The sequence below is a fragment of the Oscarella lobularis genome, chromosome 1 (assembly GCF_947507565.1).
Source record: "Oscarella lobularis chromosome 1, ooOscLobu1.1, whole genome shotgun sequence".
In the NCBI taxonomy this organism is placed as follows: domain Eukaryota; kingdom Metazoa; phylum Porifera; class Homoscleromorpha; order Homosclerophorida; family Oscarellidae; genus Oscarella; species Oscarella lobularis.
Window position 1 is genome coordinate 212,190 of NC_089175.1, and position 24,179 is coordinate 236,368.

Consider the following 24,179-nt stretch of genomic DNA (forward strand, 5'->3'; position numbering starts at 1 on the left):
TCAATCTTCACCTTTGTGAGAACCGATGGCATCTCCACACTCGGAGTCTTTCTACTGCATTCCAAAAACGAGCCTTTCAAGCGCCGAGCGCAATTGGTACGGCGGACTCAGCATCGGCGTCGCCGCGCTCAGCTTCATCGGATCCTCGTACACGGCCCATACGTGGGGACGTCAACTCAAACGCACTAAGATGAAAGTGAGAAACCAACTCGTCGCCAATCCGCACATCGTTTTCTTTCTCGCGATCGCCGACCTCATTGCAAGCTGCGCCGTCATCGGTCGCGGCACGGCGCTCATTAGCATCGAACCGCCCAAGCTCACGAATTCTAACCTATCAGCTGCCAACTGCAGTCTCGGTTCGCCGCACAACTGCCGACCGTACGAGACCTACTATCTCTATTTCGGCGTGCCGCTCGAAATCGCTCTGCGCTTCGGCTTCGTCGCCACGTACGCGTGGACTCTTTTCTACGCAATTGACGTCTATTTGAAGTCGAAACAGATGGGCCTCAAACCGAGTCGATATCACGCTATATCGTGGACGGCCGCCGCCGTATTTACGGCGATTAATGAGACGGTCTTATTCGTTGATGTCGGCGTACCGTGTGCCGGACGACCGCAGTTGATTGGCTCCTATTTGTGCATGTATATCCCTATGATAATCGTCATCGTCGCAAATCCTATTCTCTACGTACTATCCTCTCGCAATTTCACGCGAAACGTCAAGGCACGCGGCACGTTTACGAACACCGAGCGACAGGCGATACGCGAGCAAAAAATCAAATTCCTTCTCATGCTAACGATCTTCTACATATGCTGGCTGCCGAGCATCGTAAGCGGTTTCTACACCGTCACAAAGTGGCACGTACCAATCGAAGTCTACATACTCAACGCACTATGCAACCCGTCGCAGGGATTCCTAAATAGTTTCGCCTACAGTCGCACCGTCGTTAGCACAACGTCGGGGGGAACAACGACAACGACGACAACGACGTCGTCGACTACGGCAACGGCACGAAAAAAGAATTTCGTCGATTCGGAGTACTACGAGACGGAGCGCGTGACGACGGACCTTAGTGATCAACCGGATGACGATATCGCCGTCGCGCAAACCGTACAGCGAGAAACGTCGCCGGCCGGCGAAAATTGTCGACCGGCTACGGAGGAGGATCCTCTCATAACTTCTACCGCGTTTTAGATGTCTAAACTATTTTCTTTTTTTTCCGGGATTTGAACAATTTAATTTAGAATTACCAATCGTTCGCACGCTTCGAAAACAAGCCAAAAATAATCGAACAGAAAGAAAATAGTTTCGGGGGGGAGGGGGAGGGTGCCCCCTCCCCAACAACAAAACAGAGACATAAGGTCCTTTTTTAGACGTTACTAATAGGGGCGTTTCTTCTCATACGACAAACACTTCCGTGTCTGACTCGATGAGAAGTTCCGCCTCGCCTCGACACGACTTACTCATTTGACGTCGATGACAAATCCGGGGTTTCTCCTTGGAGTCGCGATCCTCTTCGCCGGAACTGCCCAGTCGGAGATGAGCGGCTTTGTGTCGAGCCAGTCGCTCCATGTCTCGCTTGAGAAAAAACTCTTGGACTTCTTCGAAACATATGGACAATTCCCGTCCAGGAATCTAATTAATTAAATATAATTTATTTATTTATTTATTTGATGTCTAACCTGAGAAGCCGTCTGAAGATTCAAACTGACTGTCAGCCAATCAAATTCCGGTAGTTGCTTGCACTCAGTCATAAACAGAGCAAGAGCCAAAGTAGAAGCCTAAAAGCGACACGTGTTCATAAAAATTAATTAAATAGTTTTTCTTTATTACCCTATACGTCAAAAATCGATAATCTTGAGCGCAGAATTGAAGTCGTCGAACAACGGCGCGAAGATGCTCCTCATGCGTTCGACCCGTTCCCTTCAGAAAGTCCGCCTTCAAGCACGCCATGTGAAACTATTAGACAACAAGGAGTTCTCACACAAAGGCCACGCCCCCGTTTTTCTCAACATACGACTTGAATGAAGTGAAGCGGAGTGATCGCGTTCACGTCGAAATTGAGTTTGTTCAGCACGATGCGCTCCATTCGGACGATATCGGGCGCCGAGAACTGGTAGTCGCATAGGCGCGCGATTTTTTTCGACGATAGCGCTTCCTACGCGCGTGGGAAAATCGACTACGCCCCCGCGACTCGACGAAAAAAACGCGTCTACCTTGCTTTCTTGCGTCGTTTTCGCCGCGATGTAGTAGCACGTGGCAGCGAGACACTTGAGGTATTTCGCTTTGACCTGAGAGAAAGAGGAATCGTTGCGAAAAGGCGCGTGAACGAGCGATTCTTACGCTGACGATGCCCAAGAAGCGATCTAAGAGAGAGATGGCGAGCATGAGCGATTGGGGTGTGCTGTCAAATCGGCCGGAGAGCCATGTGACGGTCGCGTCGCGAAAAAAGCCGAGGTTTTTGGTGCGATCGTAGGCCGACATCTGGGGAGAGAGAGAGCGCGAAGTATGAGAGACTCGACGCGCGGCCCGGCAATATGACTGCGTTCGCGTCGACGAATGAGCGTACGCGATCGAACCGGGCGCGATTTCTATTGGCCGACGCGAAGCGAGGAGCCTAGGCTGCGACGTCACGTCGATATGAGCAACAAAGGGAGACGAAATTACGACGAGGACTTGTCGACGAAATTGCGACGACGACGACGACGATTTGTCCTCCCCCGTCTCCCCTCGTTTCTATTGACTCGCGAGAGCGCGCGGCGCGGCGCCGATTACGTACAACGCTTCTCACCGTCGCTTTGAGATCGCGATCGCGCGATAATTCTACTTTGTCGCACAGAGAGCCCAAGATATTTCGAATCTGTACGAACATCGCCTTGCGGTTCCTCCCGTTGTAGCGTCTGCAATCGAAGGCGCTCGTTTGTCTCCTAGGCGAACAAGTCTATGCAGGTTACCGTCAAGTTTGGCGCCGAGTTACAGTTGCAGATAATTCGATTAGGCTGACAAAATGCAGACGCGCGCGCGAGAGCGTGGGCGTAGATTTAAATAATTAACGAATCTATTAATTAAGCTGCTGTCATATCTTGCTTGGCTGGCGTCCTGCGGCACGTCAATAATTAAATAAATTAGAATTAATATCGAGCGTACATTGCTCTGCCCTGACGCATCCATGATTGAACAACTGGCACTAGAAGACTCCCTAGTAGGATTTGCACGGGATGATAGACGAGTAGTGGAATAGATATAAGAGAAAGATGTTCGTAGCCACTGTAGATAATCTTCAGCATGGGAATTCCTGTATGTGTACAGAAATGTCATATGCTAATATAGATAACCTAAGAATCAAACCTAGTGTGAGCGACTTGTGCGTTGAACAGAAAATTATGGCCACGACGTCAGAACGAGTATACCAAGGTAACGCTCTAAAAAAATAAAAATTCCTTCTAGTGAAGGATTGTGAAAGAGAGACGGCACCTAGTAGAAAATAGAAACGCTAAACACAGAAACACCAGCTGTGAGCAGACCACTAAACAAAGATGATTATACACAGTCATCATCTATATTTAGTAACTTGCCAATTATTATAATGGCTGCAAAGTCTCTAGCTTCGACAGAACCAGAGTCGCCTAGAGACATGCTAGTTGAGTATTCAAAGCCCGAAGTGTATAAGCCATACTTGAAAACGTATCGCAAAAGGTTGTGAATATAATCAAAAGAAGTATCATTCTAAAAAAATCAAATGCTACATACCATACAGTAGCTTCGTTCTAATTACCGTCCAATTGCTCCAAAAGGTATATTTACTTTATCCAGAAATTCTTTTATGTACATTCTAAGGATCTAAAACGACGCCAGTTTACAAGAATAAATTTTTAGCAGTTGCTCTTACCTGGCCAACAACAACAGGAGCCATCACCGTAGAGCCCAAGGTGCCCAATACGGACTGAAAGGGCACATTGGCCGATGTTCCAACCTAGAATTGAGAAACAGTCAAACACACCACCTCATACATGCACCATACTAAGAGAAGAAGAAGACCAGGAGTAACAAAGATGCCCTAAAAAGAACAAATACACTTTTATAAGTTTTACATTGCTATTAGGACATACTAGAATACTTCCAAAAGCCGAATTAAATAAGGCAGCTGCCTAAGAAGACCTGTTCCTCATAGAAATAATCGACTACAATGTTTAGCAGACCTCATTTCCTCCTACTGCCTTTGTGAGAATAACAGCTGAAGAAACTGGAGGAGGCATGCAGCTGACAATCAACAAGCTAAATATAGATAATAATATTGAATTATTTAATTAAAATACTTTATAAGACTGACCCATCCAGTAACCATCTGTTGATATCCGTATATCTTAGAACGTGAACGAGTGTTGTTAGCGTACAGGGAATGAGTACGAGAGTAAATAGTTGAATGAATGCATGAATTTTGTAACTAAAAAGCGCCTCTTTCAGATCCTAAGAAAATTATTGATTTTACAATGGCGTAAAGGAATGACTTATTTGTACCTCCGTTTTGAGAGATAAACCGCTATTGAAAAATATGACGGACACTCCAATATATTTTACTGTGACTTCCGGCATCAGCGGACCTAAGACACAACTAGTTCTGAAACGTTGTTTCTAGCCGTTTTGCCTTGCCTCCTTTTCTTCCTATGTACGGATAGAGTTTTGCCACGTATATGGCGCAAATAAGACCGATCAAAAACCATTCCTTCCTTGCTTTCTGCAGAATCGCAGGTAGCATCGCTGATCCGGGGACAACGCCCGTCGTTAGCGCACGCTTCCGAATCGCTCGCCCCTTTCAACGAGCCGCTTGCATCCCGTCGAATCGACGCAATCCGACGCGAAATGGACGATCAACTCAGGCTCGTCGGCTCCCTAAAAGGCCACAGCGACTGGGTGACGCAAATAGCGACGACTCCCCAAGTCCCAGACATGATTCTCTCGGCGTCACGCGACAAGTCAATCATCATGTGGAAGCTCCAACAGGACGACACGAGCTACGGCGTCCCGAAAAAGGCGCTACGCGGCCACAATCACTTCGTCTCCGACCTCGTCATCTCGTCGGACGGCCAATTCGCTCTCTCGAGTTCGTGGGACTCGACGCTTCGCCTTTGGGACCTCCACGCGGGCCACACAACGCGACGCTTCGTCGGACACACGAAAGACGTCCTCAGCGTCGCCTTCTCGGCCGACAATCGCCAAATCGTCTCGGGATCGCGCGATCGAACGATCAAACTCTGGAATACGCTCGGTCAAAACAAATATACGATTACGGTAAGGGAAGAGAAAATTTTGGGGTTCCCCGTATATAGTCTCGTTCTTTCTTATAGGAAGACGGCCACAGCGAGTGGGTCTCCTGCGTGAGATTCTCGCCGAATCAGTCGAATCCGATCATCGTATCGAGCGGCTGGGACAAAGTCGTCAAAGTAAAAAAATAAATAATAAAATAATTTAAATATCTCATCCAACTTACTCACCCAGGTTTGGAATTTGACCAATTGCAAACTCAAGACGAATCACCACGGCCATCGCGGTTACCTCAACGCCGTCGCCGTTTCTCCGGACGGTTCCCTTTGCGCGTCCGGCGGAAAAGACGGCAACGCGATGCTGTGGGATCTCAACGAAGGCAAACACCTGTACACGCTCGACGGGGGCGGCAGCGAAATGCACGCGCTCACCTTCAGTCCCAATCGCTATTGGCTATGCGCGGCGAGCGGCCCCGCGATCAAGATCTGGGATCTCGAAGGAAAGGTCATCGTCGACGAGTGCCGTCCTGACGTCATTGGGCCGTCGGGAAAGGTCCAGGTGAATTGTCTAAGTTTGGCGTGGTCGGCGAACGGGCAGACTCTTTTTGCTGGCTATTCTGATAATGTGATACGTGTGTGGCAAGTCGTTAGGGCGGTATGAGTAGAGGGGTTGCGTGTTTTGTGAGTGTATGGGGAGCGGAGTCCTGATTCTGTCTCTCAGTGGGTGGGAAATACATTTTTTTCAAAAAAAATTTACACCGTTTCCATGATAGCCGACATTTCCTTCATCTGTCTTGAAAAATTCTAGATGACGACGTGTAATCATTAGTACGTTGTGATGGTGATTTCCTTTACCTGAAATTCCGGTACTGTCAGTTCGAATGAGTGATTTTTGATTTTTCCTGACGCGTCTGCTATAGTCAGAATCATGGATACGTAGGGTGAGTTGAGGCTCTTGCAATTGCTTGAGCTCATTGCAACGCCTAGCTTCCATTTCATGTCGATCAACTGCCACCAGAAAGACATCAATCAGTTCAGTGTACCCAAAACATTGACTTCTTACCTCTCCTACATTTAGAAGTTGTTTGATTGCATCTGAAGAGGAAACTTTCTTGCCCTGAAATGAAATTAGAATTATCAATATTTATACTCTTGTAGCATCAACTCACCTCTTCTGCCCACAAATGCTTAATAACTGTTCGAGTTGTTTCCGAACAAGAGCTATTCTTCGCCAGATACGTGGCCAGTGCGTCTGGATTGACCTCTTTTTCGGCAGCCAATCTAGATGATCAATTCTACTCGAAAATCGTCTCTCAAGCCACTTGTCTTTTCTACCGGTAAACAAACGTTAGGGCGTTGACTGCGTTTTGAATGCTTTCCCTCGTCTCCTCGATACCATTCCCTTCGAGTCTCTAGGTATCTCAAAATGAAGCGATGGCACGTGCTGACGAATTTCGCTCACTTTTCTCAGTCTAGTGATGTCCACGGCTCCGATTTTGCATTGCAGAAAGGCCAATACGTCCTGGCACTGCAGAATTGGATTAGAAAACGATCGCAAAGCGAGAAAACGCCTCACCATTTCGGCGAGAAAGTCTTGCGGCAGCGAATTGAGCACCAAAGCAGCTACATCAAATCCTAAACAACTCTCTCGCTTGTCGCATAATGCATCAAGCCTTCCGACGCCGTTTTTACCTCGAGGAAGGCTCCCTAACGCCATTTTTCCTTCTGGGCACGCTCACTGGCTCAATAGCCCCGCCTACATTCATTAGAACAAATACAAATTACACCACAGAAAAAAAACCAGCGAAGAAAGCAGCAAATTGCAAGCTTGCTTGCAAATGTCTTACGAGCAATTTTTGAGAGGAGTGGGCATCCCTGTAAGTGTCACGTTGCCCTCGAGAACGTTTGATGGGGCTGACGTCTTTTGATAAGGTTGCTGTCCTCCAACAAAGATGTCTATCACTGTTGGTTCAATTGTCCATTCTGTTGTCCAAACTGCCATCTGTTGTGGAGTCACTGTGAAGTTGACCTGAAAAACGTAACGTTCGAAATAGATACACTATAAATTAAATAAATTTTTTACCTCCTTTCTCCCCTCTGAACCAATAGATACCCTTTCAAAGCCTACAAGCTGCATACGAGGCGCTGGAATTGATTCATTTGCCCAGTGAATGTAGACTTGAACCACCTTGTATATAAAACAATTCTAATTAATTAAATACTTTCATTCAATACTAATCACCTCATCTCCTTCTTTGTCACCAACGTTCTCAACCACCACCGAAACGGAAATATTGCTGCATATCTTTGCCTCGGCAGGAGTCACAATGAGTTGAGAATAGGCAAACTGAGTGTATGACCTGAGTGAAAAAGAATGAGCCAATGACGTTTTTGATAAAATTGTATTGACTTACAATCCATATCCAAATGGGTACAAAGGTACTCCTTCAAAGTATCGATATGTTCGATTAATCATTGTGTAATTAACGATGTCTGGAACCTTGAATATTACAAATAGTGCCGAATAAATACAGAAGTGTCATGTAATATCGTACCTGATTCAAAGACATTGGCCACGTGGCCGGAAGACGTCCTGCAGGATTGACGTATCCAAGAAAAACGTCAGACAAAGCTGTACCGGCTTCCTAAACTTTATGAATCTAGACCACACGTGCACTAGGTAAATGCTACAAATTGCCGTCACCTGCGCTGGAAGGAAACACTCAATAATGGCATCTACGTTATCTTTTGCCCACGAAATGTTGAGAGGACCTGCGTTGAATAGAAGCAACACAACCGGTTTTCCTGAATCCCAAAAATGTCAGAGCTCAACAACTAATTCTATCATTCAATAGATGCCTTTGGCGGCTGCATGAGCATCCATCAGTAATTGAGCCTGATGACCAGGGAGTTCAATATCTGAGCGATCATGACCTTCTTTCTCTAGAACACTGCCTAAATGGAAGGAGATAACGAAAGGTTATAAATAAAATGCAACACACAGCTTTACCTGTTCCCAAGCAGACAACTACCACATCAGAACCGTTGACTGTATCCATAACAGATTTAGCATCATAGGCACTAAATTTTAACTACGTATGTAGAGGAAGTTAAGACATAGACAAAACATATACGTGCATGCTGATGAATCGTTGCAGCCTGGTGCATAGAGAACGTGCTGTGCTATTGAAGACTGACTGAGTCCCATTAGGGGAGTAGTAATGTAGTCCTCCTAGCGAATGTAAAATATTAGAAGCAAGCAGAAGATCATTAGACTTGCCATCATCGTTGGAGAATAGTCTCCAAATAGCAAAGACGTGCTGTTCGCAAAAGGACCAATAACCTAATTGTAGTATACATGTATTTTGTACAAAGTCTCAATGTTCCAAATCTCACCGCCATCTGATAAAGTGAATGTTCTCCAAACGGCAAGACGTTTTTGTCATTTTTCAGTAACACAAACGACTTCCCAGCAGCGACACGAGCCACATCTCGGTGCTCCCTGCTTTGAATAATAGATACGTCTAGCCTAGTGTAAAACGGTAACCCAAGAAAAAAAAGACATTTATATAAAACTATTACTTCCTATACGGATTCATTTCAGGCGGATCAAATTCTCCCAAAACCATACGCGTCATAAAAAGACGACTAGCACAGTCGCGCAGAGTAGACTCATTCACCAATTTCTGCATATAGTCACTAATGAAGAATTTTAACTGTATAGCAGTTCAGTAGAAAACCTGATTATAGGCGTCCTCCAAGTGAGAAAAAATGATGTCTTGCCCGGGAGGACCATCTTCCAAACAGGTACCAGCATTGATAGCAACTGCTGCCGTGTGAACTGGATCGTGAGTATAGTTGTGCCTTTTCATTATGTTCTCTAGTGATAGAAACACGCTGGTAAAATTACACTGTAAAATTATTAAATCCTACCCAAGGCGCCATCGTCACTCACAACATAACCTAAACATTGAAGTCAGACGCTAAACGTGCCAGTGTGAGAGTTGGTCACCTTTGAAACCCCATTCTTCTCGAAGAATGTCTGTAAGAAGTTTTGAATTAGCACAAGCTGGAGTCCCTTGAATGCTATATATAATAAAATAAAATTGTACGTCATAAACTAGTAAGTTAATTAATTAACCTGTTGTAGCTACACATGAGACTGTAGGTGCCGGCAGCAACACATGCTTCAAACTGAGGCAAAAACGTCATCCTCCAGTCTCGATCAGAAACCTGTAAGTGCTATTTAGAAGGCGCCTTTCTGATTTCATCAACTAGCCACTTGCAGTTGAATCAAAGCTGAATCTCGACACGGGAATATTTTCCGGACCCCCGTGCACGTCAAAATGCTTGCAGCCAGCATTGGCACGCACATAACGAGGATGATCTAAAAAAAACCGTAGAATGCCTTGATGACGTTTTTTCCGTTTTACCTCCTTGCAATCCCCGGACGAAAGCGTCGGCCAATTGACCAGACAAATAGGGACACTCTCCAAACGTCTCCTGATTTCGACCCCAGCGTGGATCGCGCATAATATTCACAACAGGACTCCTAATAAATAAATAAATAAGTCGTTTATCTAGCCTATGCCTCGTAGGTACCAGCAACTCAAGCCAGTATGAAAAGAATAGTCTCCGAGTGCTGTGGCATTATTGTTCTAGACACGTGAGAACATTGGTTATAATTATTGACCAGACAAATAGTTCTCACTTTGGCTCTGACTTCTTCAGACGTAACTTTAGAGACTTGATACACAAGATCATAATCAAAAGTTGCAGCCTTGACGTCAGCAATAAATTATAAGTAGAATTGCAATTGCAATGCAGCAGACCATTCCAAGAGCTTGAGGAAAAGACGTTGCTCGACCGGCTTTTACGTCCCCACTCAAGCATTCAGTCCCGAATTGATACGGTTTTATTCCCAGTCTTTCTATGGCTGGTGTTGGACCTGAAAAGGGGTGACTATTTGCAACGACGTCTCGTTCTAATGTACTGTTTGTCCATGCGCCTCCGTGAGACATTTGTCCTACGATTTCGGAAATGCTAAGTCGTCCTACCAAGTCCTGAAAAGAGTTAGGCCTAGATTGTCTTGCAAGACGCTCAAGCTGGATTCCTACCGCTACGCGATCTTCGAAAGGCAGAGAAGGGTCGCGAAAAGGATAGTCAGCCTCGGAAACGCCAACAATCGCAAGGTAAATAACAAAGAAAGCAGCCACCACCATTGTTCCCATTCAAACCTGAGCTCCCGTACCAGAGCTATAAATAAATACCGTACTAGATACGTCGCGTGGCTCACGGATACTTCTAGTATCCGTGCGTGGCTGCATCTAGTCCATAAAAAAAGTAGTAAAAAACGCAGAAAAAAAGAAACTGACAAACAGCAATGCAATACTTGAAATTAGTGAAATTCTTCGTGGCAATCACTTAGAGGTGTTGGCTCTCCAGTGAGTGTCACGTTGCCCTCAAGAACGTTCGATGGAGCCATGGTCATTTGATGAGGTTGCTGCCCACCAACAAAGATGTTGATGACTGTTGGCTCGACAGTCCATTCCGTTGTCCAAACTGCCATCTGTCGTGGAGTCACTGTAAAGTTGACCTGCAATTTCAAATAGATATACTATTTATTAGTAAAGTGTTTTTTTTACTTTCTTCCGCCCTTCTGAGCCAATAGATACCCTTTCAAAGCCTACAAGTTGCATACGAGGCGCTGGAATTGATTCATTTGCCCAGTGAATGTAGACTTGAACCACCTTATATACAATACGACTTTATTTTAAATACTTTCATTCAATACTAATCACCTCATCTCCTTCTTTGTCACCGACGTTCTCAACCACCACCGAAACAGAAATATCGCTGCATATTTTTGCTTCGGAAGGAGTTACAATGAGTTGAGAGTACGCAAATTGAGTGTATGACCTGAGTGAAAAAGAATGAGCGAATGAAGTTTGATAAAATCGTATTGATTTACAGTCCATATCCGAATGGATACAAAGGAACTCCTTCAAAGTATCGATATGTTCGATTAATCATTGTGTAATTAACGATGTCTGGAACCTTGTGAATTCCGTTGCAAGTCACTGAATACAGACAGAGAGGTCATTTGCTCAGTGTACCTGATCCAAAGACATTGGCCAAGTGGCTGGAAGACGTCCTGCGGGATTGACGTATCCAAGGAAAAGGTCAGACAACGCACTTCCTGCTGCCTAAAGTTTGGCAAAGTTAGACACGTACATAGGATGGCAACAGATATCTCACTTGAGCCGGAAAGAAACACTCAATAATGACATCCACATTGTCTTTTGCCCATGAGATGTTGAGAGGTCCTGCATTAAACAGAAGCAAAACAACCGGCTTTCCTAACACAAAATTAATTTTTAAAACAAATTCGTCAGATTAGATGCCTTTTGCAGTCTCATAAGCATCCATCAGTAGCTGAGCCTGATGACCAGGAAGTTCGATGTCAGAACGATCGTGACCTTCTCTTTCCAAATCACGTCCTAAGCAGAAGCACGTAAACAAGGGCTATCTAATACTGAGTAACGTTGTCACCTGTTCCTAAGCAGACAACAATTACGTTAGAACCGTTTATTGCCTTCTTGACTGAATCAGCATCGTAGGTGCTGCCAAATAAATTATCTGCTAGTTCATATATAGAAGGAAATACATGTATATATACTCGCATGCGGAGTCGTTGCAGCCTGATGCGTAGAGAACGCTTCGCGCAATCATTGAATAGGTGAGTCCCGCTAGTGGAGTAGTAACAAAATTCTCCTAGTAGAAGAAAAATTTTTTGACGTCAAAAACGGTAGAAACAACTTGCCATTATTGTTGGAGAATAGTCTCCGAATAGAAGACGCGAGTCGTTTGCAAAAGGACCCAGAATCTAAAAACATTGAGTGCCCGCATTTTTCGGTTCACTTAATCTATTTTTACCGTCATCTGATCAAGAGAATGCTCTCGAAGTGGCAGAACATTTTTCTCATTTTTCAGCAACACGAACGACTTTCCAGCGGCAAAACGAGCCAAATCTTGGTGCTCTCTGCTTTGAATGATAGACACATCTAGCCTAATAAAAAAGATAACTAGAAAAGAGAAGTATTATATATATAACCTCTTACTTGCTATACGGATTCATCTCCAGTGGATCAAACTCTCCCAGAACCATTCGAGTCATAAACAGACGACTAGCACAGTCGCGCAGAGTAGACTCGTTCACCAATTTCTGCACAAGAGCCACTACAATAAAATACTTTTTATACATATAGGAAATAACCTGATTATAGGCTTCTTCCAGGTGAGAAAACGTCGTGTCTCCGCCGTTACCGTCCTCCAAACAGGTACCCGCGTTGACAGCTGCCGCTGCTGTGTGAACTGGGTCTTGAGTATAGTTGTGCTGTGTCATTATGTTCTCTAGAGAGAAAGAGCGTGGAAAGGGGAGTCTGTGCAAACTGCTTCAAGCTCACCCAAGGCACCCTGATCACTAACAACATAACCTAAAATTCTATACGTCCAATTGATTGGGTATATCAGTATGTGAAAATTTACCCTCAAAATGCCATTCGTTTCTAAGAATTTCGGTGAGGAGTTTTGAATTAGCACAAGCCGGAACCCCTTGTATGCTATTAGAATTTCTATTAATAATATACTACGTTAAATCAATAAAATTGACCTGTTAAAGCTACACATGAGACTGTAGCTTCCAGCCATAACACATGCCTCAAATTGGGGCAAAAACGTCATTCTCCAATCTCGATCAGAAACCTGCCAAGTAGACAATTTTATAAAAGATATTCCCTGACTTCAATCGTCTCACTTTTGAATCAAAGCTAAACCTGGACACAGGCACATCTTCCGGGCCCCCGTGCACGTCAAAATGCTTGCAACCAGCATTAGCACGCACATAACGATGATCATCTAAAACAACCACGTGCTTCTCATCATAAGACTTATGTACTAAAACACGCACCTCCTTGCAGTCCTCTGACAAAAGCGTCGGCCATTTGACCGGACAAATAGGGACACTCTCCAAACGTCTCCTGGTTTCGACCCCAGCGTGGATCACGCATAATGTTTACAACAGGACTCCTAAAAGAGAAATGAGTCTCTACTCTATCCAGGAGGGTATACGTACCAGCAACTCAAGCCAGTATGAAAGGAATAGTCGCCAAGTGCAGTGGCATTATTGTTCTATAAGAAAATGAATAATCTAATGTGAATAATGCTGATATTCTTACCTTTGCTCTGACTTCTTTTGACGTAGCTTCAGTAACGCGATAGACAAGATCGTAGTCAAAACTTGCAGCCTTGATGATACAGTTACCGGTATAAAGAGACTACGTAAACATGTATCTCATACCATTCCAAGAGCCTGAGGAAAGGACGTTGCAGCACCGGCTCCCACGTCTCCACTCAAGCACTCAGTTCCAAACTGATACGGCTTGATTCCCAATCTTTCTATGGCTGGAGTAGGACCTGTGATGACAAGTGGGCGTCACCACAACATCTACGAGTACAGGTTCCTCTTTCTGACTTACTATTCTTCCGTGCGCCCCCGTGGGACATCTGTCCTGCAATTTCGGAGATGTTGAGTCGTCCGACCAAGTCCTGGAGGCGCAATGATCTTCTAGAGAGAGATGCTCAGCCTGCCACGGTTACCGCAACGCGAGCTTCGAAAGAGAGCGACGTGTTGCGAAAAGGATAGTCGTCTGCCGTGCAAACAACGACAAGGAAAACGATAGCGAGTGCAGAAAGCATAGAAACAGCCGAAATTCCAAAATACTGCACGGCGAATAGCGCACTATAGTTAAATTTTATTAGTGCTCATAAAAATTCACGGTAATTACGCCGAAACGAAGATGACATCATGCATTTTATCACGTGGCACAATCACAAACAAATAAATAATTAGTCAGACTTAAATTATTACAGTTAGACACTCAAGATTATTACAGAAATTTTGGCTTTCTCATCTTTGATAGAACTTCGTCCATTGATGGTCTTTCGCGCCTGTCCATGGCAGAGCATAGTTTGGCAAGTTCCAGTAGATGTCCAGGCAAGTTCTTGCACCATTCAATCCGTGGATCAATCATAGCCTCGGTATACCCCTCTTTTTCCGCATCCTTCATATAAGTAATCTAGAAACAGATTCATAAAACTACAGTAATCATTCCTAGTTTTTCTACTAAGTCCATCTTCTTGGCATAACTGTATGGAGGCAACCCAGTGACAATCTCATAAAACACCTAAGCCACAACAAACACTGTGAGCCAACCAATTCCGTAAAAATAAAATATTAATTCGTTACCATTCCCAATGCGTACACGTCAACTTTCTTTGACAGGATTCCCAAAAAGGCCTCGGGTGGCATGTATGATCGCGATCCAACCATCACGGTTGTAGAGACGTACGATTTGTCACAATCCCAGAATGTTGACAGACCAAAGTCAGCCAATTTCACCGTCACTCTCTCGACGTCGTCGTTTTTTAGCAAAATATTAGCTCTACAAAGGAAAGATTAATATGTAAAAATATATAAAAAATTTCTAATTACGTTTTGACGTCACGATGTATAATTCCGATGCCGTGTAAATAGTTTAGCGCATCCGAAAGATCTTGTACAATAAACAAACGATCTTTCCAGCGCGGAGGATTCGGATTATTCTAAATACAAAACGTATAGTTAGAAGACACGAACTACCATATTGTTCTACCAAGCATTCTGACCTTTGATAAAGCTTCCCTTAGAGTTCCTCCCCTGATCAGTTCATAGGCCATACATAGTTCTGGACCGTCGATGCAGTAGGCAATAACAGATATAATGTTGGGATGTTGGCATCTAAAATGAATTGAAAAGATCTTGCTACAAATAAAATAATATACTATTTGCCTGGACAAAGCTTTCATTTCAGAAGAAAACTGCCTTCTTGTTAGTCTCACTGTTGATGGTCTGTCATTCTTCGGCTAATAGTTCATTATAATATTTAATTATTAATATGTATCTGTTTCTACTATTACCGGTTTATATCTTTTTACTGCCACCGCTACGTCTTTCCCGCGCAAATTGAGGTCGCCAAGATACACTTTTCCAAAGCTGCCAGACCCCAGTAAGCGCTTGTTGTCTTCATCAAAGTCACTTGTTGCCTGCTTCATGTCATCATAGCCTAATAGTTTCACACCCAAGTCATCTATGTCGTCCACATCATCCGTCTCAAGAGAACGATCTTCACTTGATCTTGATGAAGTTGGCAACTCAAGGTAATCTCGATGAGGAAAAGATCCTCTATTATTATCAGAATCTGAAGAGCGTTTTTGCGGTCCAAATTCCGTTCGTCGTTGATGATTATCGTTAGAATTGTTTTTATCTCCTGAGTCAGAATTGTCTCCATTACTATCATCTCCACCATCTCCACCTGCTCCAGCCACACAGTTCCCCCTAATTCACATAAAAACTGTCCTCAAGAAAAACCAACACGACAACTTGCTCTAACTAAAACATACCAAGTTTTATTGCCAGGCGTCTGTAAGTCAGCTGAGGTCATTTCGCAATTTCTTTCAACCACATTGACCCTTTCAGTGGTACCCTGAACGCTGTCAATCTCAGATGTTCTTTTCGGATTACTCGCAGAAGTGTAAAATAAATGCTGGGTCCTATCTTTTCGAGCTTGTAACGTTCTACTTTCCCTTTCAAAGCGTTGCTTTTCTACGTGCTCGTTCTCATCAGCACCGTTTACTTTTGACAATTCAAAGCTGTCCCGCTTTTGAAGCTTGAGAACACTGGTGACATTCAAATTTGTCGGCACTTCTCTGCTTTCAAGTTTCAACCCGATAACTTGACTCAGAGAGCTCCAATGCGAAGGAACAGGCGCGATGCGAAGACCGTCTTTTTCAGAGAATCGGTCAGAGCTCACCCTCTTGGCCCTGTTCAAAAAAACCGCCAAAGCTGTAAAGACCAATATTGCCAAGCAGATCAGAATGCCGATCAGACTGAGAACGATAATCGGCAGCCCAATTCTCTGATTTGGGCTACTACATCGTCTAAAGTTTTGCATCCTAACAAAAGAGCACCAGGTTCCTTAGAGAGAAGTTCGCCGACGTAGCATGCTCACCATTGCCTCGAAGGTGCCATGGGGCGAGGAGTAGATGCGCAGAACAACCTGGCTCACGTGCAATAGAGGAGGGATAGAAAACTCTCCTCCAATTCTGTAGCTTTGTTGGTACACAAACAAATTTTCTATGTAGAACCACGATACAGTATGCCAACAACATTCGAATGAGTTAACCAAAAATTTGAGCTTCAGCTAGATTGATTCACGAGGTCTTGAATTTCTTTACAAACCTAAAATTCCAATTAGTCACATGTGCGCCTAAATTAAGAACACAATTGTACTTCTTTCGCTTTGGGCCTTTTAGTTCGCTCCAAAATTGTGCACTTCTTTGAAAGAGCGAACAATTGCCGAGCAAATGCGACTGGCCAAGGCGTCCGACAATCAATCAGAACAGCAGGATCTTCACCTGCACTTTCCCGGTCAATAATGTACGTAATCTAGACACGAAAAGTTCAGCTTTGTTAGAAAAAAAGAACATGCTAAAGTGACATACAAGATCTGTTGGAATATTGTAGGGCGGTAAGCCAGTGACAATTTCCGGCGGTGAGCCAGTGACAATCTCATACATAACCTAAAGAAACGATGAGAGTGACAATGATACATTTATTTGCTCCATAACTACAACCATTCCAAAGGCGTAAACATCAACAGTTGGTGACACGCGACCTCTCTTAGCTTCATCAGCCATGTAGCATTTTGTACCAGCAGGCACAGAGGCATCGAAAGATTCCGGTTCATCCGTATCTTTGTCCAAAAACAATGAAAGACCAAAATCAGCTAGCTTTGCAATCAATAGGCCTTTTTCATCTTTCCCCAAAAGTACATTGGAACTAGAAAATAACTACGTCTGTTTTTTAGTTATAAAAATTGATTATTGATTTGCCTTTTGACGTCACGATGAACCAAATTGCAAGACGAGTGAATAAAGTCCAAAGCCTCTGATACATGAAGAGCTATGACTAAGCGATTTTCCCACGAAGGCGGACTTGCGTTTTCCTACAGCATACTTATAGAAAGGAAGTTGATTAACTAACTTGATCTACACTATCCGCACCTTTGATAGCGCATCTCTCAAAGTTCCATCCATTAGCAATTCATACACTATACAAAGCTCAGAGGAATCGATGCTATAGGCCAACAATTGAACTACATTGTTGTGACGACAGCTGCCATGATACGCCCACCGTTAGGTAACTAAGCTAAAAAAGAAACAAAAGACTTACGCCGACAAGGTATTTATTTCGGACGGAAACTGTTTCCTGTGAAGTTGCAGGTTAGATGGTTTATCATTCTTAGGCTAAAAAACCGAAAGTATGAAGGTATTAGGTTTAATTATCATATTTGCCTAATACCGGTTTGAATTTTTTTACTGCAACCAAAGAGGGTTTATGTTCCCATTTTAGATGTCCTAGATAAACGTCTCCAAAGCTTCCTGAACCAAGAAGACAACCTCCTTCTGTCACAAGAGATGAATTGAATCCGTTGGTTGCCGCCTTCAGTTGTTCAAATGGCATTTCTAAAAATCCATGCGGCCATACCAACGAATTTTGATCTGCATGAAGAATAGATGCAAGCGCAATCCCACGCGTTTCCGTCTGAGATGAAAAAGAACTGCGAAGAATGCGAGATTTCTCACCTGAATTGCTCTTTGGGGTGTCAGTTGAGCTTTGATGACTGTTTTTTGGACTCTTTTTTCCACCAGCAGGCTTATGCCGCTTTTTATCTCCATCATCTTTATCATCCGAGTCATCATCTGAATCGTGATGGTCCGGTGCCCCAGCAGCTGCAGTGCGCAAAGGAGGCGACTCGTCATTGTCATCATGGCCAAATTTCGCAGCAACCAACATTTTAATGATGTTGTCAACCTAAAACACGTATTCTCGAACATATAACAACAACGTGAGAAAAAATTCAACCTTATCCATTAAAGGTCTTCTTTTGCTGTTTTTATCAGTACATATCTTGGCAAGTGCAGTTAGCTCTCGGGCCTCAGCATGGGGCCATGGTACTCGAGGATCAAACATAATATTCACATCCTCCTCTTTTTCCTCTACTTCAAGCATATAATTGACCTGTAAAATAGGATCACGTTTAATTAATTAATTAATTTATTTATTTATTTATCAATTGATACTAATTTACAATTACCAAATCTACTTTCTTGCTATAACTATATGAAGGAAGCCCGGTCACAATTTCATAGAGGACCTGCAGCCAATGACTGTATAATATTGTTATTCACACACATGGAGTCCTTACCACACCAAACGCATAAACGTCTGATCTTTGAGATGCTTTGCCAAGATATGTTTCTGGCGCCATATAGCTTCTCGTTCCAACGGATAACGTCACCGAAAATGATTCCATTGGATTCCAACCCTCTTCAGTGATAGTCGCTAGACCAAAGTCAGCCAGCTTAGCATTTTCGTCTTCTCCAAGCAACACATTTCCGCTGCAGGTACATATCAACACATGCACAGAAGGCCGCGCTGTTTATCACCTTTTTACATCGCGGTGCAGTAGTCCAGGAGCGAGAGAGTGCAAGTACTTGAGAGCACTTGCAATTTGACTAGAAATGCGTAGACGGCTTGATAAGCTTGGTACACTTTGACTTTCCTAAAGCAACATCATAAAAAATTATTGATACAGTAGAAAAATATCTGTAGAGTCATACCTTGGCTAATGCTTTTTTCAGAGTCCTGCCACGAACGTATTCATAAAGAAGACAAAGCTGAGGACCATCAACTGACTAGCCCATCAGTTTCACAATATTCTCATGAGTAACCCTATGATCAGCATTGAATAGTTAAATGTCTTGGCTAGTCACGTGCAACATATAAATACAGATATAATCAATAGCGTTCAGCATGCTAGACTTTCAACTTCCTAATTCCTACCGTATGAGAGATGAAATCTCAGTCGGAAATTGTTTCCTGTTCAATTGTATTCGAGATGGTTCATTATCTTTGGGCTAATAGAGTTATGGGTATCATTAGATTGATATTAATCGTCTGAGACGAAAATAAAATACCGGTTTAAATTGTTTGACAGCAACCTTAGTTAGTCTACCTCCTACTTCCAAATCTGCCAGAAAAACGTCGCCAAAGCTTCCAGAACCAATTAGAAGTGTTGAATCAAAATTTTTAGTAGTTCGAGCCAGTTCTTCAAATTTGGCTATAGTGACAAGGTCCACTGTGCTATCCTCCGTTTGCGATAGAGAATCAGCCCTTGCTGACAACAATTTGCTAAAAGAAGTGTCAGTAAACGTTTCCCATTCTGGAATAAAGCTATTTTGGTTCATTGAAGTCTCCTTTTGGTCACATTGAAAGTCACAAGCGTCATGTAAGCTTTTTTCCTCCGTCTTATCCAAGCCTTTTTTTTCTATCAAAAATGAAGATTCGAATTTGCCTTTTTTTATAGGTGAATCAAGGAATATATGTGATTCCTTTGATTTCACAAAATCAAACGCATGCGCGAAATTGTAGTATGTCGGTGCACCGATGTAGGACTGGCTGTAGGATTTGATGAAAAGCTGTTTGTCTAACGTTTCATTCGCTGGTAGCTTCGTCTTGGTGTTTATATGAAGATCCATCGTATGGAAACCGAACTTAGAGCCGAGTTCTCCGTGTTACTCCTCGTCTGGTGACTTCGACCTCTTCGAGGGGTGTTCCCTCCCTCAATGCTGGTTGTTATCTACCAAGGCTGCGCGCGCACGCCGTAATTAGATAAGTTTCTTACTACTGTATTAGGTAAATGAATTTTACGCAATCGACTAAAAGTATTCACATCGTATTTCTTGCAGCTCCGCCAAAACCTATTTAATTAATTAGAACTCAAAGATATGCATTAGGTACTCACCTCATGAAAGTCAGGCCTCCGACTACTGTCCAAGTTGGTGCAGCGCTTTGCCAAGCCAAACATTTTCGTGCAAACCCGCTTGACCAATTACAACGAGGATCTAACATTCCAAGAGCGTCATATCCCTGCGCTTCCAAATCCCGAATGTACGTTGCCTAGAAACAAAATAGCATCACGTTGTAGTTATCGCAATGCTATACATTACCAAATCAGTTTTCTTGGCAGGAGAATATGGCCTCAAGCCAGTCAGCAATTCGTACATAATCTAGAGTAGTTTCCATTATTATCACAAAAAATACCATATTCAGAAATATACCATGCCCAGCGGGAAAATGTCTGTTTTTCTTGAAAAAGTGCCCTTTGTTGCTTCTGGCGGCATGTAAAATCTCGTACCAGCAATTGTAGACCCTGACATAACAATCTTTTCTTCCAATTCGTCTTCACATATAGAACAAGCTAGACCGAAGTCCATAATATGAGCTAAATTATCCAATCCAAGCATGACGTTGGAACTAATAGTGAGTGAATCAATAAACCAATCAGTAGTCTGATCTCTCGTCACATTACCTTTTGAGGTCCCGATGAATAAGTGGAGCTCTCGACTCCGTCTGAATGTGCAATATGCCTTGTACAATATCAATCATAATTTCTACACGACGTTTGGCACTAAGAACGTCTTTTGATCTCTACAAGAACCAAAATTAAAATATATTGTCTCAATAGAGAAACCAAGAGAACCTTTGATAAATTTTTAGCTAGAGTGCCACCATCAACATATTGAAATATAAGACACAGCTCTGGTCCATCGCAGCTGTATCCGAGAAGTTTGGCAAGATTAGGATGGGGAGGACAACTATACAGACTGAATAAAAGAAATCATTTTTGCAAATTATTCGCATACCTAAGAAGTGACGCCATTTCTGAATGAAACTGCTTTCGCACCCAAGAAGACCGTCGATTTGTTTCTTTTGCCATTTTTAGTCTTTTCACGGCAACCTGCTGGTCGTTCCATTTACCCAAATAAACAGAAGCGAATCCGCCTCGCCCGATTTCCTTCTCGAAATTATTCGTCATGCGTTTCGCGTCAAGCATTCAGTCTCAAATTGATACGGTTTTATTCCCAGTCTTTCTATAGCTGGTGTTGGACCTGAAAAGGGGTGACTATTTGCAACGACGTCTCGTTATAATGTACTGTTTGTCCATGCGCCTCCGCGAGACATTTTCCCTACGATTTCGGAGATGTTGAGTCGTCCGACCAAGTCCTGGAGGCGCAATGATCTTCTAGAAAGAGATGCTCAGCCTGCCACGGTTTACCGCAACGCGAGCTTCGAAAGAGAGCGACGTGTTGCGAAAAGGATAGTCGTCTGCCGTGCAAACAGCGACAAGGAAAACGGTAGCGAGTGCAGAAAGCATAGAAACAGCTGAAATTCTGCACGGCGAATAGCGCACTATAGTTAAATTTTATTAGTGCTCATAAAAATTCACGGTAATTATGCCGAAACGAAGATGACATCATGCATTTTATCACGTGGCACAATCACAAACAAATAAATAAATACGTCAGGCTTAAATTATTACGAAATATTACAGTTAGACACTCAAGATTATTACAGAAATTTCGGCTTTTTCATCTTTGATAGAACTTCGTCCATCGATGGTCTTTTGCGCCTGTCCATGGCAGAGCATAGTTTGGCAAGTTCCAGTAGATGTCCAGGCAAGTTCTTGCACCATTCAATCCGTGGATCAATCACAGCCTCGGTATATCCCTCTTTTTCTGCATCATTCATATAAGTGATCTAGAAACAGACTCATAAAACTACAGTGATCATTCCTAGTTTTCTACTAAGTCCGTCTTCTTAGCATAACTGTATGAAGGCAACCCAGTGACAATCTCATAAAACACCTAAGCCACCACAAACACTGTGAGCCAACCATTCCGTAAAAGTAAAATATTAATTCGTTACCATTCCCAATGCGTACACGTCAACTTTCTTTGACAGGATTCCCAAAAAGGCCTCGGGTGGCATGTATGATCGCGACCCAACCATCACGGTCGTAGAGACGTATGATTTGTCACAATCCCAGAATGTTGACAGGCCAAAGTCAGCCAATTTCGCCGTCACTCTCTCGACGTCGTCGTTTTTTAGCAAAATATTAGCTCTACAAAAGAAAGATCAAAATGAAAAAGTACATGACAATCTCAAAATACGTTTTGACGTCACGGTGTATAATTTCAATGCCGTGTAAATAGTTTAGCGCATCAGAAAGATCTTGTACAATAAACAAACGATCTTTCCAGCGCGGAGGATTCGGATTATTCTAAACGTATAGTCAGAAGACACGAACTACCACATTGTTCTAGTTAGTCATCAAGCATTCTGACCTTTGATAACGCTTCCCTTAGAGTTCCTCCCCTGATCAGTTCATAGGCCATACATAGTTCTGGACCGTCGATGCAATAAGCAATAACAGATATAATGTTGGGATGTTGACATCTAAAATAAATTGAAAAGAGCTTGCTACAATAAAATAAAATGCTGTTCCTTACCTGGACAAAGCTTTCATTTCAGAAGAGAACTGTCTTTTTGTTAGTCTCACTGTTGATGGTCTGTCATTTTTCGGCTAATAGTTAATATAATATTTAATTAATAATATGTACCCGTTTCTGCTATTACCGGTTTGTATCTTTTTACTGCCACCGCTACGTCTTTCCCACGTAAATTGAGGTCACCAAGATACACTTTTCCAAAGCTGCCAGATCCCAGTAGGCGCTTGTTGTCTTCATCAAAGTCATTTGTTGCCTTCTTCATATCATCATAGCCTAATAGTTTCACACCCAAGTCATCTATGTCGTCCACATCATCCGTCTCAAGAGAATGATTTTCACTTGATCTTGATGACGTTGGAGACTCTTGGTAATCTTGATGAGGAGAAGAGATTCTATTTTTATCAGAATCTGGAGAGCCTTTTCGCGGTCCAAATTCCGCTTGTCGTTGACGCTTATCATTAGAATTGCTTTTATCTCCCGAGTCAGAATCCTCCCCATCGCTACCATCACCTCCACCTGCTCCATTTGCACGGTTCCCCCTATTCACATAAAGCTGTCCTCAAGGCGAAAAAACAAAACTTCACAGTCTAACTAAAGCATACAAAGTTTCTGCAGCCTTTTCACAGCCACGCGTTTGTAAGTCATCTAGAATATCATATTTTCTTTTAGTCGCAGAACCCTCGTCTCTTTTAGTACTATGCTGAACGTCTTCGATCTCTGGTGTTCTATCCAAACTACTAACAGAAGAAGGAAAAGATCTCTGGCCTCCACAAAGATCTAATATTTGAGTTTTTGATGATCTACTTTCCCTTCCATCTTCTAATGAATCTTCCTGCTCATTCTCGTCAGCATTCGCCCCTTCGATGTAAGGTGGGCAACTGTTGCTTTTTCGAAACTTGGGGACACTCGCAGGATTCGATTTTCTCGGCACTTCTCCGCTTTCAAGTTGAACCTGAGAGGAAAATCGTTGGATTCTGTTTCAGTTCGCATTACACTGACCTTTTGATTGCTGCCACTGTTCCAGTGAGGAGGAGCAGACGTAATGTGAAGACCGCTTCTTTCTGCCACAATCCAGTGTAGCACATGTAGATCAAGGTCGAAGCTGTTCAGTGCTGTTCTTATTCGGCGAGATGACAGTGTTGTTATTCGGCGAGATGACGCGCCCTCGCTCGTTGAACCCAAACTAAAGGGGTGGACCTTGGCTTTCGTGCCAGTGGCAAGAATCGCCGGAGCTATTGTGCCCAATATCGGCCAGTGAAGTACAAACAGCAAGATCAGAAAGACGACTGCAGAAACGAACAGGGAATAGGGTGTTCTCTGGAGCCTCGGGTTGGGCGCCAATTCCTCGACTTGACTCATCGAGAAGAAGACCCAAACTGCTTACGCACGCCATGATCATCATC

The 24,179-nt window shown here is 43.3% G+C and overlaps 10 protein-coding genes across 17 annotated transcripts; 2 read left to right on the top strand and 8 right to left on the bottom strand.

Annotated features, from left to right (window-relative positions):
• Nucleotides 1-14: 14 nt before the first annotated feature.
• LOC136199409 (G-protein coupled receptor 143-like) lies at nucleotides 15-1,254 on the top strand. The gene has a single exon (XM_065989586.1). It carries the CDS (start codon nucleotides 26-28, stop codon nucleotides 1,193-1,195), a length of 1,170 nt encoding a protein of 389 aa, XP_065845658.1. The 5' UTR covers nucleotides 15-25; the 3' UTR covers nucleotides 1,196-1,254.
• On the bottom strand, nucleotides 1,206-2,926 carry LOC136199412 (cyclin-I-like). 3 transcript variants are annotated; one of them, XM_065989590.1, is made up of 7 exons: nucleotides 2,793-2,926; nucleotides 2,345-2,485; nucleotides 2,218-2,292; nucleotides 2,019-2,159; nucleotides 1,835-1,960; nucleotides 1,684-1,782; nucleotides 1,206-1,636 (listed from the first exon to the last, which is right to left on the bottom strand). In XM_065989590.1, the coding sequence occupies exons 1-7, from the start codon at nucleotides 2,871-2,873 to the stop codon at nucleotides 1,400-1,402; spliced, it is 900 nt and encodes a 299-aa protein (XP_065845662.1). In that variant the 5' UTR covers nucleotides 2,874-2,926; the 3' UTR covers nucleotides 1,206-1,399. The 3 variants fall into 3 exon arrangements, with proteins under 3 accessions (XP_065845662.1, XP_065845663.1, XP_065845664.1); XM_065989591.1 differs by having other exon boundaries at nucleotides 2,581-2,889; XM_065989592.1 differs by having other exon boundaries at nucleotides 2,571-2,889.
• A 35-nt stretch (nucleotides 2,927-2,961) lies between these two features.
• On the bottom strand, nucleotides 2,962-5,293 carry LOC136199410 (sodium/bile acid cotransporter 7-B-like). The gene is made up of 14 exons (XM_065989588.1): nucleotides 4,652-5,293; nucleotides 4,520-4,602; nucleotides 4,332-4,468; nucleotides 4,201-4,276; nucleotides 4,111-4,149; nucleotides 4,023-4,058; nucleotides 3,891-3,974; nucleotides 3,777-3,841; nucleotides 3,678-3,727; nucleotides 3,577-3,627; nucleotides 3,476-3,527; nucleotides 3,350-3,423; nucleotides 3,149-3,296; nucleotides 2,962-3,100 (listed from the first exon to the last, which is right to left on the bottom strand). Exons 1-14 carry the CDS (start codon nucleotides 4,755-4,757, stop codon nucleotides 3,067-3,069), a joined length of 1,035 nt encoding a protein of 344 aa, XP_065845660.1. The 5' UTR covers nucleotides 4,758-5,293; the 3' UTR covers nucleotides 2,962-3,066.
• LOC136199411 (small ribosomal subunit protein RACK1-like) lies at nucleotides 4,789-6,012 on the top strand. The gene is made up of 3 exons (XM_065989589.1): nucleotides 4,789-5,290; nucleotides 5,347-5,442; nucleotides 5,498-6,012. The coding sequence occupies exons 1-3, from the start codon at nucleotides 4,862-4,864 to the stop codon at nucleotides 5,921-5,923; spliced, it is 951 nt and encodes a 316-aa protein (XP_065845661.1). The 5' UTR covers nucleotides 4,789-4,861; the 3' UTR covers nucleotides 5,924-6,012.
• LOC136199414 (COMM domain-containing protein 6-like) lies at nucleotides 5,965-7,015 on the bottom strand. Its single transcript, XM_065989594.1, has 8 exons — nucleotides 6,955-7,015; nucleotides 6,839-6,897; nucleotides 6,725-6,790; nucleotides 6,598-6,674; nucleotides 6,432-6,543; nucleotides 6,326-6,379; nucleotides 6,118-6,270; nucleotides 5,965-6,066 (listed from the first exon to the last, which is right to left on the bottom strand). Exons 1-8 carry the CDS (start codon nucleotides 6,977-6,979, stop codon nucleotides 6,016-6,018), a joined length of 597 nt encoding a protein of 198 aa, XP_065845666.1. The 5' UTR covers nucleotides 6,980-7,015; the 3' UTR covers nucleotides 5,965-6,015.
• Nucleotides 7,001-14,058, bottom strand: LOC136199404 (uncharacterized). Of its 5 annotated transcripts, XR_010673059.1 has the most exons (27): nucleotides 13,921-14,058; nucleotides 13,800-13,869; nucleotides 13,622-13,737; nucleotides 13,500-13,568; nucleotides 13,397-13,452; nucleotides 13,232-13,350; nucleotides 13,079-13,179; nucleotides 12,935-13,026; nucleotides 12,811-12,884; nucleotides 12,729-12,758; nucleotides 12,539-12,675; nucleotides 12,384-12,487; nucleotides 12,199-12,331; nucleotides 12,086-12,148; nucleotides 11,942-12,036; nucleotides 11,815-11,885; nucleotides 11,667-11,762; nucleotides 11,521-11,621; nucleotides 11,379-11,468; nucleotides 11,234-11,319; nucleotides 11,064-11,181; nucleotides 10,908-11,012; nucleotides 10,655-10,858; nucleotides 10,380-10,589; nucleotides 10,256-10,325; nucleotides 10,095-10,210; nucleotides 10,016-10,042 (listed from the first exon to the last, which is right to left on the bottom strand). XR_010673059.1 is itself a non-coding variant. In XM_065989581.1 (23 exons), the coding sequence occupies exons 1-23, from the start codon at nucleotides 10,491-10,493 to the stop codon at nucleotides 7,106-7,108; spliced, it is 2,232 nt and encodes a 743-aa protein (XP_065845653.1). In that variant the 5' UTR covers nucleotides 10,494-10,652; the 3' UTR covers nucleotides 7,001-7,105. The 5 variants fall into 5 exon arrangements, 2 of the variants coding, with proteins under 2 accessions (XP_065845653.1, XP_065845651.1); XR_010673060.1 differs by having other exon boundaries at nucleotides 10,380-10,858; nucleotides 13,271-13,350; XR_010673058.1 differs by having other exon boundaries at nucleotides 10,380-10,858.
• Nucleotides 14,059-14,121: 63 nt separating this feature from the next.
• On the bottom strand, nucleotides 14,122-16,495 carry LOC136199406 (uncharacterized). The gene is made up of 9 exons (XM_065989583.1): nucleotides 16,371-16,495; nucleotides 15,763-16,314; nucleotides 15,280-15,697; nucleotides 15,152-15,225; nucleotides 14,989-15,100; nucleotides 14,816-14,925; nucleotides 14,570-14,765; nucleotides 14,448-14,507; nucleotides 14,122-14,399 (listed from the first exon to the last, which is right to left on the bottom strand). Exons 1-9 carry the CDS (start codon nucleotides 16,388-16,390, stop codon nucleotides 14,211-14,213), a joined length of 1,731 nt encoding a protein of 576 aa, XP_065845655.1. The 5' UTR covers nucleotides 16,391-16,495; the 3' UTR covers nucleotides 14,122-14,210.
• LOC136199408 (uncharacterized) lies at nucleotides 16,426-20,052 on the bottom strand. Of its 2 annotated transcripts, XM_065989585.1 has the most exons (18): nucleotides 19,916-20,052; nucleotides 19,402-19,751; nucleotides 19,268-19,341; nucleotides 19,045-19,156; nucleotides 18,871-18,986; nucleotides 18,630-18,822; nucleotides 18,519-18,578; nucleotides 18,287-18,442; nucleotides 18,007-18,235; nucleotides 17,723-17,922; nucleotides 17,594-17,667; nucleotides 17,425-17,536; nucleotides 17,254-17,366; nucleotides 16,996-17,200; nucleotides 16,864-16,941; nucleotides 16,652-16,807; nucleotides 16,545-16,600; nucleotides 16,426-16,495 (listed from the first exon to the last, which is right to left on the bottom strand). In XM_065989585.1, the coding sequence occupies exons 6-17, from the start codon at nucleotides 18,735-18,737 to the stop codon at nucleotides 16,559-16,561; spliced, it is 1,533 nt and encodes a 510-aa protein (XP_065845657.1). In that variant the 5' UTR covers nucleotides 18,738-18,822; nucleotides 18,871-18,986; nucleotides 19,045-19,156; nucleotides 19,268-19,341; nucleotides 19,402-19,751; nucleotides 19,916-20,052; the 3' UTR covers nucleotides 16,426-16,495; nucleotides 16,545-16,558. The 2 variants fall into 2 exon arrangements, with proteins under 2 accessions (XP_065845657.1, XP_065845656.1); XM_065989584.1 differs by having other exon boundaries at nucleotides 16,458-16,600.
• Nucleotides 20,053-20,096: 44 nt separating this feature from the next.
• Nucleotides 20,097-21,664, bottom strand: LOC136199413 (interleukin-1 receptor-associated kinase 4-like). The gene is made up of 7 exons (XM_065989593.1): nucleotides 21,421-21,664; nucleotides 21,130-21,375; nucleotides 20,967-21,081; nucleotides 20,796-20,914; nucleotides 20,545-20,740; nucleotides 20,229-20,493; nucleotides 20,097-20,184 (listed from the first exon to the last, which is right to left on the bottom strand). The coding sequence occupies exons 2-6, from the start codon at nucleotides 21,318-21,320 to the stop codon at nucleotides 20,401-20,403; spliced, it is 714 nt and encodes a 237-aa protein (XP_065845665.1). The 5' UTR covers nucleotides 21,321-21,375; nucleotides 21,421-21,664; the 3' UTR covers nucleotides 20,097-20,184; nucleotides 20,229-20,400.
• Nucleotides 21,665-21,674: 10 nt separating this feature from the next.
• LOC136199405 (interleukin-1 receptor-associated kinase 4-like) lies at nucleotides 21,675-24,176 on the bottom strand. The gene is made up of 9 exons (XM_065989582.1): nucleotides 23,776-24,176; nucleotides 23,379-23,728; nucleotides 22,904-23,315; nucleotides 22,777-22,850; nucleotides 22,612-22,723; nucleotides 22,438-22,547; nucleotides 22,193-22,388; nucleotides 22,072-22,131; nucleotides 21,675-22,024 (listed from the first exon to the last, which is right to left on the bottom strand). Exons 1-9 carry the CDS (start codon nucleotides 24,133-24,135, stop codon nucleotides 21,836-21,838), a joined length of 1,863 nt encoding a protein of 620 aa, XP_065845654.1. The 5' UTR covers nucleotides 24,136-24,176; the 3' UTR covers nucleotides 21,675-21,835.
• Between the last annotated feature and the right edge of the window lie 3 nt (nucleotides 24,177-24,179).

What these genes read in the sequence shown, in the direction of transcription:
- LOC136199405 (XM_065989582.1), bottom strand. Translation starts at nt 24,135, where the DNA reads ATGAGTCAAGTCGAGGAATTGGCGCCCAACCCGAGGCTCCAGAGAACA. An exon ending in GAAATGAAAGCTTTGTCCAG is followed by an intron (nt 22,724 to 22,776) that starts GTAAGGAACAGC and finishes AATTTATTTTAG; the next exon opens with ATGTCAACATCCCAACATTA. An exon ending in TAAGGGAAGCGTTATCAAAG is followed by an intron (nt 22,548 to 22,611) that starts GTCAGAATGCTT and finishes CTATACGTTTAG; the next exon opens with AATAATCCGAATCCTCCGCG.
- LOC136199408 (XM_065989585.1), bottom strand. Translation starts at nt 18,737, where the DNA reads ATGGAATCATTTTCGGTGACGTTATCCGTTGGAACGAGAAGCTATATG. An exon ending in GAAGACCTTTAATGGATAAG is followed by an intron (nt 18,236 to 18,286) that starts GTTGAATTTTTT and finishes TACGTGTTTTAG; the next exon opens with GTTGACAACATCATTAAAAT. An exon ending in GTTCATCGTGACGTCAAAAG is followed by an intron (nt 17,201 to 17,253) that starts GCAAATCAATAA and finishes GTTATTTTCTAG; the next exon opens with TTCCAATGTACTTTTGGGGA.
- LOC136199411 (XM_065989589.1), top strand. Translation starts at nt 4,862, where the DNA reads ATGGACGATCAACTCAGGCTCGTCGGCTCCCTAAAAGGCCACAGCGAC. An exon ending in AAAACAAATATACGATTACG is followed by an intron (nt 5,291 to 5,346) that starts GTAAGGGAAGAG and finishes TCTTTCTTATAG; the next exon opens with GAAGACGGCCACAGCGAGTG. An exon ending in GCTGGGACAAAGTCGTCAAA is followed by an intron (nt 5,443 to 5,497) that starts GTAAAAAAATAA and finishes TTACTCACCCAG; the next exon opens with GTTTGGAATTTGACCAATTG.
- LOC136199414 (XM_065989594.1), bottom strand. Translation starts at nt 6,979, where the DNA reads ATGGCGTTAGGGAGCCTTCCTCGAG. An exon ending in GCCCTAACGTTTGTTTACCG is followed by an intron (nt 6,544 to 6,597) that starts GTAGAAAAGACA and finishes TTGATCATCTAG; the next exon opens with ATTGGCTGCCGAAAAAGAGG. An exon ending in AACTTCTAAATGTAGGAGAG is followed by an intron (nt 6,271 to 6,325) that starts GTAAGAAGTCAA and finishes TTCTGGTGGCAG; the next exon opens with TTGATCGACATGAAATGGAA.
- LOC136199406 (XM_065989583.1), bottom strand. Translation starts at nt 16,390, where the DNA reads ATGGCACCTTCGAGGCAATG. An exon ending in ATGGCACCTTCGAGGCAATG is followed by an intron (nt 16,315 to 16,370) that starts GTGAGCATGCTA and finishes CTCTTTTGTTAG; the next exon opens with GATGCAAAACTTTAGACGAT. An exon ending in ATACATCGTGACGTCAAAAC is followed by an intron (nt 14,766 to 14,815) that starts GTAATTAGAAAT and finishes TTTCCTTTGTAG; the next exon opens with AGCTAATATTTTGCTAAAAA.
- LOC136199410 (XM_065989588.1), bottom strand. Translation starts at nt 4,757, where the DNA reads ATGCTACCTGCGATTCTGCAGAAAGCAAGGAAGGAATGGTTTTTGATC. An exon ending in CTGGTCTTCTTCTTCTCTTA is followed by an intron (nt 3,975 to 4,022) that starts GTATGGTGCATG and finishes TCTCAATTCTAG; the next exon opens with GTTGGAACATCGGCCAATGT. An exon ending in ATGCGTCAGGGCAGAGCAAT is followed by an intron (nt 3,101 to 3,148) that starts GTACGCTCGATA and finishes GACGTGCCGCAG; the next exon opens with GACGCCAGCCAAGCAAGATA.
- LOC136199412 (XM_065989590.1), bottom strand. Translation starts at nt 2,873, where the DNA reads ATGTTCGTACAGATTCGAAATATCTTGGGCTCTCTGTGCGACAAAGTA. An exon ending in GCTTCTTGGGCATCGTCAGC is followed by an intron (nt 2,293 to 2,344) that starts GTAAGAATCGCT and finishes TCTTTCTCTCAG; the next exon opens with GTCAAAGCGAAATACCTCAA. An exon ending in CGCTTCACTTCATTCAAGTC is followed by an intron (nt 1,961 to 2,018) that starts GTATGTTGAGAA and finishes GTTGTCTAATAG; the next exon opens with TTTCACATGGCGTGCTTGAA.
- LOC136199409 (XM_065989586.1), top strand. Translation starts at nt 26, where the DNA reads ATGGCATCTCCACACTCGGAGTCTTTCTACTGCATTCCAAAAACGAGC.
- LOC136199413 (XM_065989593.1), bottom strand. Translation starts at nt 21,320, where the DNA reads ATGCTTGACGCGAAACGCATGACGAATAATTTCGAGAAGGAAATCGGG. An exon ending in GAAATGGCGTCACTTCTTAG is followed by an intron (nt 21,082 to 21,129) that starts GTATGCGAATAA and finishes CAGTCTGTATAG; the next exon opens with TTGTCCTCCCCATCCTAATC. An exon ending in ACATTTTCCCGCTGGGCATG is followed by an intron (nt 20,494 to 20,544) that starts GTATATTTCTGA and finishes AAACTACTCTAG; the next exon opens with ATTATGTACGAATTGCTGAC.
- LOC136199404 (XM_065989579.1), bottom strand. Translation starts at nt 10,493, where the DNA reads ATGGGAACAATGGTGGTGGCTGCTTTCTTTGTTATTTACCTTGCGATT. An exon ending in CTGAAGAAGTCAGAGCCAAA is followed by an intron (nt 9,921 to 9,973) that starts GTGAGAACTATT and finishes TCACGTGTCTAG; the next exon opens with AACAATAATGCCACAGCACT. An exon ending in GGCCAATGTCTTTGAATCAG is followed by an intron (nt 7,763 to 7,817) that starts GTACGATATTAC and finishes GTAATATTCAAG; the next exon opens with GTTCCAGACATCGTTAATTA.